The sequence below is a fragment of the Phalacrocorax aristotelis genome, chromosome 2 (assembly GCF_949628215.1).
Source record: "Phalacrocorax aristotelis chromosome 2, bGulAri2.1, whole genome shotgun sequence".
NCBI classification, from domain to species: domain Eukaryota; kingdom Metazoa; phylum Chordata; class Aves; order Suliformes; family Phalacrocoracidae; genus Phalacrocorax; species Phalacrocorax aristotelis.
This window is the reverse complement of record NC_134277.1, coordinates 49,244,332-49,263,410: the sequence shown is the minus strand read 5'-3', so window position 1 is coordinate 49,263,410 and position 19,079 is coordinate 49,244,332. Positions and strand designations below refer to the sequence as shown.

Here is a 19,079-nt window from a genome sequence, read left to right as displayed (position 1 = left end):
GGTTTTGAAAAGCCAGATAAAGTCTTCGTTTACAGTCACATCCTTTATACCCATGTTTGAAATAGAATTCAGAAACTTAAGTAGCATGGAGATTTGTTAAATCCCTTCTGCAGTTTGTTCGAAGGGATACACAGTATATCTTAGGGGATGGCTTCAAAACATGCAAATAAAACTAACTTCTGTGTTTTTAAATAGGATTCTCTTGGTGGTAATGCGAAAACATGTATAATTGCAAATGTTCATCCAGGATCCAGGTGTTTTGGTGAAACACTGTCTACTCTTAATTTTGCTCAGCGAGCAAAGTTGATCAAAAACAAGGTAAGAGAGGTACTCAGTGTCTTTATTGTTGCAAGAAATGATTTCTTGTCATTTAAACCACACATCTGCAAACAGGATAGCATCATTGCAGTTGACTGAAATAATTGAAATACTCTTGTGCTTTCACTAATTTAAGTGAATATAACTTATTTTAAAATCCTGGATTTGCTTTCCTAAATGCTTACAACATGATTTTTGGAAAGGATTAGTTTGCTTTTGATTATGACTAGAGAATCTAACAGTCGGGGACTAGTTAATGGCTGATAATAGTGTGTGTTCATTGCTTGTTCCCTGAGGGCTTCATTGGATAAAGTAAGTAAATCTGCACTAGAAATTAAAATTGTCATTATAAAAGGTTAGATTGAATGGTATTTCAGTGCATCTAGTTTTTATATGTGTTAATTCCCAAAACATAATGTCTCATGAGTGGGTTTTAAAAGTATGTTGCTATCTGGCTGGAAACTACTGCCTTTGATAAATACTGCTTAGCTTTGTTGGTCAAAAAGCTCCAGAGAAAATTCCACAGAAAAGGTTAAAATTTTTAACTGATGTTTTTAGTTAAAGTACAGCTTACTGGTTTCTCAGTAAATTGAATGTTGCTCTTCCTCTCCTAAGATGGAAAACTTCTTAGTAGTAGTTTTGTTGCTTTGCAGTCTTTGACTTTTCTTTTTTCCTATAAAATAGAAGATTTTTTTTTATTTGTACCTCTTCCTAATTTTCTCTTAACATTTATGAAAGGCTGTGGTGAATGAAGACACACAAGGGAATGTGAGCCAACTGCAAGCTGAGGTCAAGAAGCTGAAAGAGCAGCTTGCACAACTTACTTCAGTGCCGTCTATGCATGATATTTCTGTATCAGAGGGTAAGAGTTGGAAGTGAAGGAGAAAGAATTTGCTGCTACTTTAGCCTAGAGTGTTGGAGCCTTATATAATTCATTAAGTTTCTGAACAATTAATATTTTTGTAGGGACTGACCTACAGAGGTTGCCTTTGTCTTATGGATCCCATTGCCTGTATTTGTATCTAATATTTTGCAGAAATTGTGATTTTTATTTTCTTCCTCTCGTAAGTTTGTGTACAGGGCTATGTTTCTTTTGTAGAATACGTAGAATACACTTCCAGTGTCTAAAAGGTATGCTGCCTATTCCTTTAAGAAACCAAAAGTTTATGTGTGATTGCTTGTACGTTTAGGTTGGAGAGAGGGCATTAACGTGTTGATAATGCCAATTGAATCTGCATTCTTTTTAAGCTCGGGACTGGATTTCCCTCCCCCCCCCTTCCCTTTTTGCCCCTTCAGGAAGATTCTAAGAAGAATGTTTATCTTTTGATAAAAGACCTGTTTCCATGTAAGATGGTAAAGGGGCTTTTATCAATATGTAATCTTTTTCTTCCAGTAGCTTTTCACTAGCCCACTATATCTGCAGTATAGAACCCAGCATACCTTTCTACTATGTATACTTCTCACTGAAATATGCTACCTTGTAATGTTTGATTACAAGGTAGTAAACTTGGTCTTCTAACTCTTACTGTGATCCTAAGTCAACTCTTTCCTGACCTTGCCAAGAAATAGAAGATACAACAATAGAAGTTACTACAGAAGTTAGAAAAACTTGTCTAATGTAAAGCATCTGTGGTTGAGTTTTCCTAAGGAAAAACTACTTCTCTGTGAGCATACACATTTAACCAGTAAAAACAAGTCAGTGATTATGTGGGGCACTGAATTGCTGTCTGTGAATACATGAATATTGACAGAGGGCTCAAAAACGTTGTTAGACTTGTGATAGAGTTCTGAGGGAAAGCAAGTGATGATGCTTAAACACTGAAAAGAGGTTTTATGCTGAACCTAATGTACCAGAGCTGTATTTGGTCTATACGGTTAAATCATGTTTATAACATTTGGTCACACAAATATGAAATCTGCTTACTACCTATTTTAAAACATGATGGCATTTTTCAATATATTGAATTATAATAGGGTAGTTGTTATGCACCTAGATAATCTGGTGATTAGCATTCTATAAATAAGTAGCCTTGCCTGCATGAGGATATCAAAGAAAGCTATTTTGAATTCATTTCTGAAGTGGATTAGTTAAAGCCTTTCAATCCCTTGTGTGGACGCTTTCCTTCCAGATTAAATCACTAATTGTCCACTTAATTCATGCCTATTTTCCTGAATTTCCTTCTCATAAGCCAGTTAGTCAATTTTTAATATGTACAAACTGTAATAATAATGCCAATAATGGCTTAGTGTTACCAAATAAATTTCAGAGGGATTTTGCATTTTATAGATATACTCAGCTGAACAAACAGATTCTTTTATTCTCAGAAAAGTTCATCATAAAGCTGTTTAATGCTTGAACAACTTTGTTATTATTCAATTAAGTATATTGACTCTGTTCTTTATCGGCACTTGCAGGTGATTAAGAATTACAGTCTAAACTTCTTTGCTCTGGGTATGGCTCATGATCTTAGAGGAATTATATTGTTCACAGAATTTATTTAAACTTTCTTTACAAAACTGTCACATTATGTAGGTAGGAAAACCTGATTAACTGGTGTGTTAATAAATATGGCGTTTGTTTCTTTGACTTACCCTACAGGTAGTGTTGAAAAGGGGAAGAAGAACATAAATTACAGGAGTAACTTTCTTGAAGCAATGTTGTTCTGGGAGAAATCAGAAGGTGAAAAGAAGGTAAGAAAGCACTAGTATTTTGAAGCTTATTCTGGGTACTCTCGTTTTCAAATAAAAATAATCTGTCCAAAGATAAGGTTTGGTAATAAGGGAACTAGTCAAATGACATTTAAGATAAAATCTTTCAAATTCAGACAAGCCATAGGTTAGCTTTCCTAGTATGTTTCCTTTTAGGGGTGGGTTTTCTAATAAATTTGAGCAGAACAACAAACCTCCCTTCTACTTAATTTTGAGTGCATCTTTGAGTGTTTGGATCAACATTGAGTTTTTTGAAGTAAATCTCCCTGTCATCCCCATTTTATTGTGCTTTGGTTCATGTCATGTTGCAGTGTTGAATCATTCAAAATGGATTTTTTTTAAGAAAATTAACTAAAACAAGCAGTCTAGGGATGCACCTGATATGCTTAACTGAATACTTAGTCTACAGGATCATACTGGAGCTTCTAAGTAAAGTTTTTGCAATATAGTGTGTAATTTGGCTTCTTGGTATGAGCTGTTGCTCTCTACAGATCTGCTCCAAATGAATATAATAGTCTGTGTATTCACAAAATTATTAACTGAGTTCTGCGTGATTTGTGTATGTCTTATGGGCACCTTAAAAATTCATCTAATGTAACTGTCACTTTCCTGGCAATCTGTGTATGTACTTTCTAAGAATTTATTAGAAAAAATTGCTCAACTAGAAGATCTGTGTGCCAAGAAGGAGAAGTTTATTCAGTCCAATAAAATGATAGTTAAATTCCGTGAAGACCATATTGTTCGCTTGGAGAGATTACATAAAGAGGCTGGTGGAAGTTTAATGCCAAAAGAGCAAGATGATCTTCTCAGTGAATTGAGGGAGGAATTGCAGACACTCAGAGAACAGGCAAGTCTCTGGTTTTTTTTCTTTCTAGAACAATTTTATTATGTGAGAATAGCTCATGTGATGGAGTTCTGTGATGGGTGGATACAGACGTTTTAGGAAAGGCAGACAGGAGAAAAAGAGGATGGGTGGTGCGTTCCTGTAAAGAAACATCTCAAATGCATGGAGTTTCCCTGTGGAAGGGGAAACGGGTGGGTTTAGAGCTTGTGACTTTGCGTAAGAGGAAAGGCTAGTAAGGGTGATGTCATCATGGTGGGAGCTTGGTACAGGCCACCTGATCTGCGTTAGGCAGAGGACTAAGCCTCCTTTAAGTAACTCAGTGAAGTCTCTAAATCACAAATCCTCATTCTTATGGGAGACTTTATAGCTCCATGACATCTGTTGAAAGGGAAGGATGGCAGGATCCAAGTAATACAGCAGGTTTCTGAAGGATAATAACGCAGGTGCTAGATTGGCCAATCAGGGGTGATGCTGTCTTGGAGCTGTTTGAGGAAGGGAAGTAGCAAAGTAATACCTGAGGCTTTAGGTTATTCATGATTTCAGTAGGTGTGATATCTTTTGCAAGGTAGTTTTGAAGAATGAAAAAGCTCAAGAGAGAAGGCAGATCTTTAACAAAAAATTTCCTCCAAGCACAAGTAGGATATAGGAGTAGAAAAAGGAGTAGATGTATTAAAAGACCAGCTTGAATTTGTAGCTCATAACTGAGCTCCAAAGTGAAGGGCAGAAAAAAGTACAGAAGTCAGGACAGTCATTGAAGGACCACAGAAACATTACGATGGACTATAGGAATATTACTATCACAGTGTTAAAGCCAAAACTCAAAGTTGAGACTGAAATGGGTTGTCAAGGGAAGCAAGAAAAGCTTCTACTGCCTTATTACTAGTAAAAGAATAAATACATAAAATGTAAACCCACTGTCTCTTTTGAGAGCAGATTCCAAGGGAGTAAGAAGACTAACCAAAAAAAAAAATTGGGGCAGTTTTAACCACTGTAGGGAATACCTTTTTCTTTTTTTCCTCTTCCATTAAAATTTAATGCTTATTAAAGGTAGTAGAGCAACAGCTAGATATGTATAGCATTGTCTGGAAAATAAAAACTGTTGAATAAAATACTGCTTATCACAGATGGAGCAACATCCACGAATTGCAAAGTATGCCATGGAGAACCATAACCTGAGAGAGGAGAATAAAAGACTTCGTTCTTTACAGTCAGTTAAAAAGGCTCAAGAAATTGATGCTCAGACCATTACAGAACTAGAGAAAGCTTTTTTGGAAGCTTCAACCACAGAGAAAAATACTGGAGGTAAACATATGCTCATGTTTTTCAGCTAAATAAGCTTACTGTATTTCTATTTTGTGCAGCATAGTGTGAAAATGTTTGTCTTGATGTACTTTTGCCTTCTTCAAAGTGATACCTGAAGACTGATAAATCAGGTTTACTTCATTTTATGTTGGCCTTCAAGCAAACACAGCAACAGGGGATTTGGATTCTTGTGCATCTTGTGACCACCATCCATAATCTCATTTTGTTGTCCTTAGTTGTCGTGAAGACTGCAGTAATATTACTTATGCCACTGGTTTTCATGTGGACTGTTGCTGATACCCATTTTGTTCAATCTCAATTGTTGCTATGCTGTTCAAAAGCCTACAAATGCTTCCGTTTTAGTAAAACTTAAGATATGTGAGCTACTCTGTGATTTCAGAGGGTGTATGTTTGTTCTTTAGGTCATCATTTATATTCCACCACCGTATCAGTGGAAGGTTCACTGGCATCTGTTGAAAGGTTGAAAGCACGCCTGCTGCAGACTCAGAGTGAACTGGCAAGTTCAAAACAAGAATATGAAGAATTTAAAGAGCTAACCAAGTGAGACAAGACAGTATAGAAATGCCTTTAATTAAATGTCTATAAATAATTACTTATATTGATCTTTTAAAGTTAGTCTCAGGTCCTGAATATACAGAATAAGTTTGTTCTCTGCACATAAGAGAGGGCCAGGTTAAAAAAAATGGCACGCACACAGAATATGTTCATGTTGAACTCGGTCACTCCCAGACTAGGAAACAACCATGATGCAGTCTGAAGGCATGTCTGCACTGTTGCCGCTTTGTCTTTCTGAAAGCTCTTGATGCTAAGATACAAAACAATGCTTCACAACATGCAGGAGATGCACATACCCTGGAATTCTGATAATCACCTGCTTAACAGGACAGGGAGAGTTTGGCTTAGTTTCCGTGTTGAGCAAGTATTTTTCAGTAAATGAAATATTAGAGATGGAAACAGTGACAGGAACTCAGTTGATGAGTTTGTGGGGGTATTTTGGGGTTTTTGTTTGGTTTAGTGCAATAGTAGTTTTTAATATAACCTCTTTAAGACTGCACTTTTGAGCCACCATAAACATAGAATCAAAGCACCCCAAAAAATTCTAGCTAACCTGTTGGTTAACTTTTTGCCTCCACTTCAAAGAATAAGAAGGCAATAGTACCATTTTTGAGACTTGTTATTGGAACAGGGATTTAGTTAAAATTAGAGCAAAGACACGATATCAATAGTTCATTCATGTCCATTTGCTTTGGCATCCAAACATAACATAAGGGTCTACTTTTGTCCTTACTAGTGTAGTAAAGAAGTTACTGTCAGTGTTCTCCTTGAGGGTAGCACAAGGTAACGCGAAAGGCCTGAGTAATACCTTCGGGGTGTGTGTGTATATATATATTAATCTGCAAGTGACTAATACATGGCTTAACTTGATCAATCCCATTTCTGAAAAATTCAGGACCTGTTACTGGAGATACAAGAAAAATAATTGCATTTCCAGCAAACATAATGTAAACCTGGAAGGCAAAAGGGACCTGATTTTTTATTATATTTATTTTTAGCTTGTACCTAACACTGCGGCTTTTCATTGATTTCAGTGAACCTAGAGGGTAATTCTAGAAGCATTGGGTACAAGATATTTCCATTTTTGTCTCCCCACTTTTTTTTTTCAAGTAGGTTTGTCATGTCCTTTTTGCTCATTCAGGCAATTGTACAAATCTGTATTTTCATTCTTAGATTTCTGTGTAGCAAATGCTATGACTTTATAAATCGTAATGTTATGATCTACTGAGTATATCAATTCAGCAATCCATCTATTGTCCTGTATCATTAGTTACAATGGTTTATTTATATCTTTGTATATTAATTACATTATTTTCCTTCCAATTCAATGTATTCCTAGTTTATGTATTCCATGCTTTGTGCATGTCTTGATTTTCTTGATAGTGGAATGCATTTTTATTATTGGTTACTGACATTTTCTTAGTGGAGTGCAGTCAGAGAAGTGTACTTTTGAGCCTCTGGATTCACCTCTGGGTTACACTAAATTTTAAACTTGTTTCCAGTTTCAGAGTAACTGGCTGCTTAATTTTACATGCAAGTGTAACTGTATGCTGTAACTGAATAAGTTGATTTTGTGAAATTGTTAAATTTCACTCTATGTATACTAATTTTTCTGTTGTCCCATAGCAGTCAGAACTGAAGTTCTATTCTGTTCCTTAAGTTGTGCTGCAGATGCTAAAAACATGAGGGAAAGCGATAGCATTAAACTGCCAAAAGATGAAATAGTGTATTTCCTTTTGCCTGTAGACTTTGACCCTACAATTATGTCAGTAAGGTCAACTATCACAGTAACAGCATGTAGCTCTACAAAATACCTAATGAAAATTATTCCTACATTTCTGCTCAACTGTTGGATTTCAGTTAAGGTACTCTTAGAGGGCAAAATAATCTTAACAGAGCAGCACTTCAGAGGGGAAAAAAAAAAACCACAAACCAACTTTAAATGATTTATTTTTTTTTAATCCTGGCAAGCACTGGTTCAGACTTCTCATATAACTGGATAACATTGTTAAAGCTTAAAACCCTATTGGTATGGGTGATATCACTTTCTCATAACAGGAATTGCAGAGCTCTCAGCTTATTTATTACCGTATAATGGATTTTTTCTGACACGTTTAGTTATCCACCTGCTTGCTTCATTATGCAAGCACAAATAAGCTGCTTAGCTTTTTAATTTTTAATACAGCAGTGGTGGCTTTCTTCTCAAAATAATTTAATTTCGATGTTTGGGCAAGAGTTCAGCTTCAGTTAGCTCATTGGAAATACTGCAGCTTAATCTTACTGATGGGAGGGCATACTGACGTTTTGACAGTAGTAAAATACTTCCTAAATAGGAAAAAGCATATGGAACTGGAATCAGAGCTTCAGTCCCTTCAGAAAGCAAATCAACATCTTGAAAACATTCTGGAGGCAACCAAAGCACACAAGCGCCGAGAAGTCTCTCAGTTACATAAGCTCCACAGAGAAACTCTTAAGGTAGGAGAATAAGTATATTTAAAACCATGCATACTTACTCCTGAGTTGTGTGAGAACATAGACCTTCATTTGTATGACCCCTTAACCTAACTAGCTTTCTGGCATGTAATCCATATGTGATAAAGCAGATATGCTGCTCTTTTTTTGTTCTGAAATGCTTACAGAATGACTGCTACTGTAATCAGATGACAAATCTGAAAAAGTATAGAGGTTTACAACTAACCACTTTGAGCATTTTATTTCCTTATTCTGTCTGGTATTGTATTTCATAGTTCTATAAGCGAAGTCTTGATTCCATTTTACAGTTAAAATAAAGACTTCTTTGTAATCTTTATAACAGAACATAACCACTCCAACAAAAGCTTACCAGCTAAGATCTCGCCTAGTGCCACGAATAAGCCCAGAAATCTTAGATTATCATTCTGAAGATTTTCAGTGTTCTAAAGAGATGATGGATGACATCTTGAAAGAGCCAGTTCCCCCAGAGGTGAATGAACAAGCATATGAGGCCCTTGCTGAGGAGCTCAAAGTGGCACAGGTGAATGTTCTGAATAAAACCTGAAGTGTATGTGTAACTTCATAATAAAGCGGGTTTTGGCATGAAATACTTCACCCACACCCACCCCACCCCACCCCACCCCGATATATTTTAAGTTGCATGGGAAGCTGAAGCTCTTGATGAATACTTAAGTATTCACTAAACAGTTTATTATACATTGTACTTAAGAGGATTTACAATGAAAATATTGAAAGGGATTTTGAGAGTTGAATATCAAAGTAGTTTAAGATACACAGGGCATTTAAACTTTTACTATTTTAACCTGATCACTTGTTTCTGAGGAAACTTCTTTGTAAGTCCCTGGTGGCAGCTACGTTTGGAACAATACCTAAACTTAATATCTAATATTGCATTATTTGAAGAAACCTGCCAAATGTTGCTCGTCCACCATTATACCTTAATTGTCTTGTATCTTTCCTAAAGGGCAGGGAAGGTCTTTTGTCACACAGAGTGCTACAAACTTACCTGAACTACTCTCTAGAAGCTGGAGCTGACTTCAGTGCATGTAAAACCCTGGCACAACAGCCAAAACCCCTCTTTGATGCTTACTATAGTGCAGAGATCCTGTAAGGAATTTAGCTAGCCTATATTTGAGTAACCTCTTTTTAAAGCCTTATTTCTCCCAGATAAATATATGTTTGTGTTATGTGTTTGTTAGATTCAGTCCTTGTATTCCCTAATGGATTTTCTTGTGTTCTGGCCGTTTAGTTAGCAATAGGAGAAATCAGCTTAAGTATAGCACTATACTTAAGATAGCAGCTTATTTTTGAATGTTCTGTCTTCTGTTGGTTCAGGTCATAAAAAGAGAAAGTAGTTGACATTTTTATATTTAATATGCACAGACTGCCCTATGGCATGTGAGAATAACTGCAAGATGGGTGTTCTAATTTTGGGCATCTGTTGTGTCACAGGAGCAGCTAAGCACAATGCAGACAAAGCTGGATGAAGAGGAAAGCAAGAATATAAAACTCCAGCAGCATATTAATAAACTGGAGCATCATTCTGCACAAATACAGGAGGTGAGAGATCAATATAATACAGAGCTATATGTGAGTGTGCCTATATGGCAAAGTGAGATCTACCACACTCGTATCACTGTGGTGTCTAGTGAGGTCTGCAGTGGTACTTGCATTTTGACTTTTGACAAACTTATATAGCATCAGCTGAGGGCTGTACAGCAAGACAAAGGACTTCATTTAACATAACACTGCAGGTTTGGGTTTGTTTTGTTGCTTTAAATGTTGTGATTCTGAGCCTGCTTGATCTTAAATATAAGCAAATGGACACTCAAGATGTCTGTGCTGGGTTTTGGCCAACTTCATGATTTCTGGAAAACAGCAATATTCACAAGAAAATTTTAAACTTTAGAATGCTGAAAATACTACTTGCCTTAGTTGGAACTGAAATGTCCTTACTCTATAAAATATTTACAAGTCTTTCTTAATGGCTAGGTTTGACTTAACATAGAAAAGAAAATAAGGCCTGCTTTCTTCCCAGATCAGTGTCATTTCTGATAGCCCTGTTCTGAAGTAGGTCTCAGCTCCTATGCTGTGGGTTGCTTCTGAAAGAACTTTTTAGATAAGGTAGCATCTTCAGTTATATTGAAATATTTTTTTAATTGGACTTCTGTGGATTTCAGATTCACCAAACATCAAATTTGAAAGAAAAATGCATCTTGTATTTATAATCAGCTGATGAAATGCTCTAATACATTATTATTGTTACAGCTCTGTAACTTAGCTACTCCTACATTTCCTTCCATTTAAAAATTTTACTTCTCTTCTCAAGCTTCTTTCATCCGAAAGGAATGACTGGAGTAAAGAGCGCCAGGAGCTCCTTGAACAGATAAAATCGCTTGAAAAGCAATTTCAAGACAGTCAAAGCAAGACTGATAGTAAGTCTATGTAACACTGAAAGTCCATCTGAAGTTTTGAGGTGTCTTAATGTTTTCAGTCAACAATAACATATGCTGAGTAACTATTTGGGTTTAAGATGTTAAAGTCATACTGGTCTGACTTTTTGTTTTACCTTTTTTTAAAGAAAAAATCTCTAATACTTACAGAATAGCTGTTCTCCACCCAGTCTTGCACAGCATACAAGAGTAAAAATTGTTCTCTGTTCACTCTGAATGTGAAGGGAGTACAGGATAAAATATTTAATAAAGAAGATATTAACTAAAAATAAAGCGAAAATCCTCTATTGGTCTATGGAAATGCAGTGATGTTGTCTGGAATGTTTTTGATTCTGCTTTTAAAGTTCTGTTCTTAAAGTCAATGTTTCATTGACCTTTTCCATTTACAAATCCTTTTTGTGTGTTACTTCAAGGTTAATTTCACTGAAAATGTGTAAAGTTTTGTGCGACTTTCTGAGGATGTTCTGTAGTGTTACACGTCCCGTATCTAGCATAGTTTTCCAAATAACATGTAAAATATTTGTTTTTTTACAGTATTAAAAAGTGAAGTCTATGACTTGCGCATTGTCCTGCAGTCTGCAGACAAGGAGCTGTCTGCTGTAAAACTGGAATATAGTGCCTTTAGGGAAAAGCAAGAGAAAGAAATAAGTCAGCTTTCTGGTAGACATATGGATGTACAGTTCCAGCTGGACAGTGTCAGGTATGTTGGCAGCTTGGTAAAATGCCTTAACCTGCCTTCTGGATGCATCCAGTGATTTAGTTGTTCTTTTCTGCATGTGAACTTGCACTTTACATCTCTTATTTAAAGTCATTATTTTGTGTTTATGTCCTTTGCTTATTTTTTTCGTCAATTATTTCTTTGCCTGTTTCAGAGCCATGAGGGGGAATGTGGTGAAATTAGCAGAAAGAAAATAAAATGAGGCTTGCTTAATTTTGGTTTCTTATAGCATTTCCCCATTAAGTAGGATATACCTATAAGTTTATTGATCTCCAGAAGTTAAGTAGATGAAGAGGCATTGTTTGTTTGGGGTTGGTTTTTTTTCCAATTTAGTCCTAAAAAATAACTGTTACTTCTCAGTCTGGTCACATGAAACAGGTGACATAATGATGCTGCTCTAAAAACACAGGCAAAAGAAACCATAAAAATAAACTGAAGCTTGACTACTGAAGCGTGAAAGGCTCACTATATTATATGCAATGGTTGACATTATTATTGGGAGATAAAAATCAGTGAGATTTTTTTATCATGAGTATGACTTAGCTATACTGGGTTTTGTTGTTGTTTTTTTGCTTGTTTTGTTGGGTTTTGGTTTTGTGTTTTTGTGTTTGGTTTTGTTTTTTTTCCTGGAAAGCTTAACTACATTATTGCATTATAGCAGGTCATGTCTTAGTTGAAGTCACTTTTTGAGTGATGAATTGGTGAGACTGGGAACCTAGAACTGAAATTAAATGTTGTGGTTTCATTGATGCCTTCTGTGTTAGCAGAAGTATTGACTTTCTGGAGGATATTCTTTCTGTAGACTCTCTATTAATAACATGATTCGAAACACTTGTCTAGCAGTTCTTTTACCCCTCTTTGTTTTTCACTTTTGTGAAAGATCAAATGAAATGTTTTGGGGGCAACAATTTAGAGGGAAATAACCCAGACTTGCCTAGAATATATAAAGATTTTATATGGGGTAAATAACCCAGATATCAACTAAGCAGATGTAGGTACTCCAGATCATTTTAGCAGAGCGCAGAGTCTTTTGTCCAACAGCTGTCTTAAAAAAAAAAAATAAATTTTTAAATGGGTGAACATTATCAAGACAGTGATTGAAATTTCTATAGAATTTTTTAAGTAGTAAATTATTTCTAGGGATCAGAAAGAGTACTTTGCCTCTTCTGCCAATGCAACTTAAATTTCTTGTGCCCTTCATAAATTTGGGGTTTCTGAGTTTAAACAGAAATTACCATTTACGTCAGTCACTTCATTCTAAAATAACTACTCTGTATATTATATGAAGATTATAAAATACAATTGATTGGAGTATTTTTATAATTAAACAAATCCTTATCTTAACATTGTGGGTGGGTTTGTTTTTGTGCTTTTTTTAATAAAGGCTAGAACACGAAAAGATTCTTGAAGAAAAAGCAAGCCTGCAGGATGACTATGACAATTTGCAGGAAGTAACGAAGTTTGAGACAGATCAACTGAAGCAACAACTTGAGGACAGCAAACAAGAAGCAGAAGCAATGAAAACTGAGATTTGTGTAAGACAGTCAAGGCTTTTAAAGGACTCTATTATACAGTTACTCATGTAGCCAGACTGTTTCATCCCTGTTACTGCAACATCAGTAATAGATTCCATAGTAATAATAGGTTTCCTGGTGATCTCATTTGGAAGACATACCCAGAATCTTTTTTGTAAAACTTAATGCAATATTTTTGCAATTGCAGGCTACAAGAAATATCCAATAGCATGATGAAGTAGAAGGTTTTACAGCTGAAGAAATTGGTCTGGAAACATTGAGGGAGATGAGTTGATTTAGTAAAGGAATAAGAAACTGCTTTGGAAAAGAATCCTGACATTGAAATTCTGGTGATCTTTCATCTCAGTGCTGACTAAGACTAGCTTACTTATTCTATCTTTACAAAGCAGTTTCTTAAAAATTTTCATAGTGGATGTGATCTCGTTAAAATGAGCTATGCCTTCCTGTGGTGGATCACTGTCCTGCAATTTAGTTGATGCTGTCCTTGAAAGCTTGTCAGAATGCAGTGACTGCAAAACAGGAAGGTTGCTCAAGGGCTTTTGCAAATTATTTTGTCTGTTTTTCTGCATTGTACACTGTGCCTGCTCAGCAAGTTTGCTGTAAGTTTTCCTTTTTAGTGTTTAAAGGAATACTGACAGCTTAAACTATTGTTTTAAATTCCTTATAGTCTAATCTCTTGAACTGCTGGTTAGAATTTGAAAAAAATCCTCCCAAGTTAATCTACAGTTGAAAACTGTAATTTCTCCCTTTAAAGCCTTGGATATTGAAGAACATTATAGCTATATGAAATCATTATCAATGGCAGGTAAAAAGAGCTGATTGCTTAATATAAATAAGATTTTACTTTTGAACTTGTCTAGGACAAAACTAAAGATCTCTCTGTTTCCATCTAAGGATTTTTTGGAGGAGGTTGTCATCTTAGGAGTTTGTTTAGATTTTTATTATGGTTTAAATTATTCTAAAGACATTATATTATAACTTCTTATAAGAACATATATTTTTATATTCTAGAACCTTTTGAAACTCCTGAAAACAGAAAAAGAACATAATGAAAAACTAATATTACAATTACAAGAAGATAAAGAAAACAATTCAAAGTAAGTTTTAATTAGTGGTGGGGTTTGTTTTCATCTGACTTCATTGGTTTTTGTCCTATGCTGGGTTTTGAGTTCAGATGGGGATCCTATTTGTAGAGGTGTTTTTCCCGAGCTAGGTGGAGGTAATTACATAATGGGCTTTTTTATTTTATCAACTTAGAACAACACTTCATTTTAACGTATGCAATTAACATGACAAATGTAATTTCATTACAAGTATAGTTTTTCATGTCAAAGGTAAAGTTCCACTGCTGATAGCAGTGTATAAATAGTAACTAAGCTATTAGTCTTCCGTATATCACTGAGAAGGTGATAGTTAAGAACTTTTCAAAAAAAGTTAAGTGCAAATAAGAATAAACCTGTTTTTTGTTAAAGGTCTGTTATGCTCCGATTATATTTCTCACTAGAAATAAGTTTTCTTTTCCAGGGAGCTCTTGAAAGTACTTGAAAAAGCACAGGTGGAGAAACCATCCGCTGAAATGGTGGCACGGTGTGAGCAACAGGTACAACAGTAGAATTGAATGACTAAATCATGTGCTCATGGATTTCCTTGTACACTAATAGCAAATTTATTGGTGAACTGACTGTTCTGTAGATTACCAGCAAAGTAAATGTAGAGATCTCCAGTTTCAGATTGTTTTGTTAAGCTACTACTTAATTTTTCTGGTAAGGTAAACAACTTAGTTACTTCCTTTTTTTTTTTTTCATGGCTTTGTGCTTTACAAAACATCCTTCAAAAGTAATTAGGTCGCTCCTTCACAATTATTATTCCTTCTAGGAAGCAAAACTGCAGAAACTGGAGCAGGATCTGGCTGCTGCTGAAGAGTTTATCGCTTCTCTGAAGAAGACAAACGATGCAGATAAGGTTTGGGTTTTGTTTGTTTTTTGTTACTGATACCCAGTTTTGTGGGTAACTGTGTTCTGTACTAGAGTTGAAAGCCCAGAGTATTTCTATGATACTTAGTAACTCTGATTCTAGGCAATCCTGGCTGTGTATCTAGGTAACATAAACCCTACCTTTATACTGGTATGAAGTATGCAGGATAGTAGGAAACTGGTATGCATTCAGAGAAAACACAAGATAACTGAAGGTTAAACAAAAAAAAAATCAAGGCAAAATCAAAGGCTGTTTACTGGTCAAACATTCAATGCATAAACAATGCATAATTTCCCTGGTGATTAACGGGGCCTACCAATCAGTGTCATGTCGTAATGGGCTAATAGAAAAGCTAAGAAAGGTGATATAAGAATGTGACTGGGTATCTTTATTAATAAAATCAAAGCACTTTTACATGAAAAGATTGTTCTTGTGTTCTGAAACCTTAAATAGCAGAAGTTCCCATAGTACAAGCATTTATGCTGTATGTAAGACAGGCAAGAGAAATCACATAGTGTGTTTACTATCCAGCACAATGCATTGACAAGTCTTGCTTTTTCTATGCCGAAACCAAAAATTTGACGTGTGTGGTCAGAAGGATCTGTTATTGTCAGTGCAGCGGTTTTTCTTGAATGTGCCTTTTTCCATCACAAACAAATGTAACCTTAAACTATAGCACTTCTGTTGTCCTATTAGAAACCCATTACAGCCTGAGACTAAATCAGAGGGCTAGTCTTCTCTTCTGATGAACATAGCAGGTTATTTAATTCTTTATGTAAGTGCTTGGAACCCAATGATTTAACAACTGTCCTGTTACTGCTTCATATGTGCCTGCTGAGGCTTCATTTTTCAAATGGCTGTTTGAAATTTCGGATTGACAAATTATACACCAAAGTAAGTCCAGTAGTAAAATGTATATTATATATAATGTCTCAGGATTAACTTTTTTATGTTGCAGGAAGTTGTAACTGACTTGATGAGACAGATCCAGGAGCTGAGATCTTCAATTAATCATAAAACTGAGTCCATAGATGGGCTGACAAGAGAGCTCGAGGATATAAATGTATGTTCTGTCATTTTGAAGGACATGGTTTAGCTTTTCAGAAATGGAAGGCAATGACACATCTTATCATGGGTCTCATACAGCGTAACTTGCTGTAGTGTTTTAGAAGGAAACTTCTTTGTTTTGACATGCTGAAATCTTCTGAACATTTTATGCCTAAGGCTGTCTTGAAAACTGAACTCTTCCCCTGTGGTGGTGGGTAAAGAGCAGAGTCTCTAAAGGGACCTATTCATATCCTGTAAACTACACTCAGCTGACAGTCACATTTAGATTTTCTCAGCAATTGGCAATTTGACCTCAACAATTGAGGCTGAATAGTAAATTGATTTTTGAGGGTGTGAATTTTTATGTTGCTGAACATTACTCTGTTCTACACCTGAAAACATAAGTATAAAGAACTAAAACTATGTATTTTAATAGCTATGAATAAATGTGATGCATCTTCTTTATTAAAACAGGTCTGGTTTGCAAACTGATAGAGCAACCCATAGAATGTTTTTGATACTGTATGTGTATGAACAATGAATTCAAAAGGTCCTACAGACAAAATGTTGATGAGACAGACTTCTACACATGGTTATCTGCTTTTTCAGTAATGGTTTTAACAGTTAATATGTATTGTGGTTGCTAATGCATATTAAATTAATAACCTTTTTCCATTGTTCTGACAAATCATTTCTAATAACAGTACAATTTAGCAAATATGTTATATTGTTCTGATTTTAGTCATTGACACTGAAATTTTAAACATTTGTAGTTGTCATCACAGCACTTGGGATATATATATTTATTTGTATTATGTTTGCCAACTTTCCTTGATAACATGTTTTCCTAAAATATTCTGAAGTTTAATTTCATTCTCTTCGTAGTACAAGTATAATCTTGTCCTGGCTGCAAAAGAAGAAAGCAAAGGAATCATAGAGGATCAAGAAAAGAAGATTGAAGAACTGAGAGAAGCCTTGGAGAGAAGACAAATAGCTGATAACATTGAGGTAAAAACATTAAAGTTGGCATATTATGATTATTTGTTCAACTGGCCAATTGGATGTGGTTTTGCTTAAAATACATGTATAAAACTTAATCTCATTTTAGTTCAAACTAGAGGTAGTTAAGCTGTTCTGAAAGGAATTTTTCATAAGATACCTGACACATTCTGTTAAATTATCACATTACTTGACATAAATATTTTATAAGCTACTTCATAAAAACCTGTGCTAAAAGGCTGGTTTAATTTTAAGGCCACTAAGGAATCATAGAATCGTTAAGGTTGGAAAAGACCCTTAAGACCATCGAGTCCAACCGCTAACCTATCACTGCCAAGTCCACCACTAAACCATATCCTCAAGCACCACGTCTACCCTTTTAAATACTTCCAGGGATGGAGACTCCACCACCTCCCTGGGCAGCCTGTTCCAATGCCTGACAACCCTTTCAGTGAAGAAGTTTTTCCTAATATCCAACCTAAACTTCCCCTGGCGCAGCTTGAGGCCATTTCCTCTCGTCCTATCACTTGTTACTAGGGAAAAGAGACTGACCCCCACCTCACTACAACCTCCTTTCAGGTAGTTGTAGAGAGCAATAAGGTCTCCCCTCAGCCTCCTCCAGGCTAAACAACCCCAATTACCTCAGCCACTCCTCATAAGACGTGTTCTCTAGACCCTTCACCAACTTTGCCCTTCTCTGGACAAGCTCCAGCGCCTTGATGTCCTTCTTATAGTGAGGAGCCCAAAACTGCACACAGTACTTGAGGTGCGGCCTCACCAGTGCTGAGTACAGGGGCACGATCACCTCCCTGCTCCTACTGGCCACCCAATTCCTGATACAAGCCAGGATGCCATTGGCCTTCTTGGCCACCTGGGCACACTGCTGGCTCATGTTCAGCTGGCTGGCAACCAACACCCCCAGGTCCTTTTCCTCCAGGCAGCTCTCCCGCCACTCCTCCCCAAGCCTGTAGCGTTGCATGGGGTTGTTGTGACCCAAGTGCATGACCTGGCACTGAGCCTTGTTGAATCTCATACTGTTGGCTCCGGCCCAATGATCCAGCCTGTCCAGGTCCCTCTGTAGGGCCTTCCTGCCCTCCAGCAGATCAACACTTCCACCCAGCTTGGTGTCATCTGCAAACTTACTGAGGGTGTACTCGATCCCCTCATTCAGATCATCAGTGAAGATATTGAACAGGACTGGCCCCAACACTGAGCCCTGGGGAACATCACTCATGACTGGCCACCAACTGGATTTTGCTCCATTCACTACTACTCTCTGGGCTCGGCTGTCCAGCCAGTTTTTAACCCAGTGCAGAGTGCATTTGTCCAAGCCATGAGCAGCCAGCTTCTCCAGGAGAATGCTGTGGGAGACAGTGTCAAAGGCCTTACTAAAGTCCAAGTAGACAATGTCTACAGCCTTCCCCTCATCCACTAAGCAGGTCACCTTATAGAAGGAGACAAGGTTAGTGAGGCAGGACCTCCCATTCATAAACCCATGCTGGCTGAGCCCAACCCCCTGGGTGTCCCGCATGTGCTGCGTAATGGTATTCAAGATGATCTGCTCCATGACCTTTCCCAGCACTGAGGTCAGGCTGACAGGCCTGTAGTTCCCTGGATCCTCCTTCCGACCCTTCTTGTAGAGGGGCGTCACATTCGCTAGTTTCCAGTCGTTTGGGACCTCCCAGGTTGACCAGGACTGCTGATAAATGATGGACAGTGGCTTGGCGAGCTCCTCTGCCAGCTCCCTCAGTATCCTCTGGTGGATCCCATCATGCCCCATGGACTTGTGAACATCCAGGTGAAGGAGCAGGGCAGTGACTGCCACCTCTTCAACAACTGGGACTTCGTTCTGCATACTATCTCCATCTCCCAGCACAGAGGCCTGACAACCCTGAGGGTGACCAGTCCGACTATTAAAGACTGAGGCAAAGAAAGCATTAAGTACCTCAGCCTTCTCATCTTTCCTGGCAAGGTTACCTTCCGCATCCAACAAAGGAGGGAGATTCTCCCTGGCCCTTCTTTTGTCACTGATGTATTTATAAAAACATTTTTTGTTACCTTTAACAGTGGCGGCCAGTTTAAGTTCCAGCTGGGCCTTTGCCTTCCTAATC

General features: G+C 36.9%; 1 protein-coding gene across 3 annotated transcripts in view; it reads left to right on the top strand.

Annotated features, from left to right (window-relative positions):
* Positions 1 to 19,079, top strand: part of KIF15 (kinesin family member 15) — a 43,163-nt gene that overhangs the window by 9,336 nt on the left and 14,748 nt on the right. For 2 of the 3 annotated variants that reach the window (XM_075083461.1, XM_075083460.1), the window contains 17 exons: positions 196 to 318; positions 1,057 to 1,193; positions 2,922 to 3,009; positions 3,665 to 3,874; positions 4,996 to 5,173; positions 5,596 to 5,734; positions 8,083 to 8,224; positions 8,565 to 8,762; positions 9,695 to 9,802; positions 10,572 to 10,677; positions 11,230 to 11,395; positions 12,798 to 12,948; positions 13,960 to 14,045; positions 14,473 to 14,548; positions 14,824 to 14,910; positions 15,881 to 15,985; positions 16,855 to 16,977. In XM_075083461.1, coding sequence (XP_074939562.1) covers positions 196 to 318; positions 1,057 to 1,193; positions 2,922 to 3,009; positions 3,665 to 3,874; positions 4,996 to 5,173; positions 5,596 to 5,734; positions 8,083 to 8,224; positions 8,565 to 8,762; positions 9,695 to 9,802; positions 10,572 to 10,677; positions 11,230 to 11,395; positions 12,798 to 12,948; positions 13,960 to 14,045; positions 14,473 to 14,548; positions 14,824 to 14,910; positions 15,881 to 15,985; positions 16,855 to 16,977 — 2,223 coding nt within the window. Of the gene's footprint in view, positions 1 to 195; positions 319 to 1,056; positions 1,194 to 2,917; positions 3,010 to 3,664; positions 3,875 to 4,995; positions 5,174 to 5,595; positions 5,735 to 8,082; positions 8,225 to 8,564; positions 8,763 to 9,694; positions 9,803 to 10,571; positions 10,678 to 11,229; positions 11,396 to 12,797; positions 12,949 to 13,959; positions 14,046 to 14,472; positions 14,549 to 14,823; positions 14,911 to 15,880; positions 15,986 to 16,854; positions 16,978 to 19,079 lie in introns of all 3 variants that reach the window. The other variant, XM_075083457.1, reaches the window with a different exon arrangement.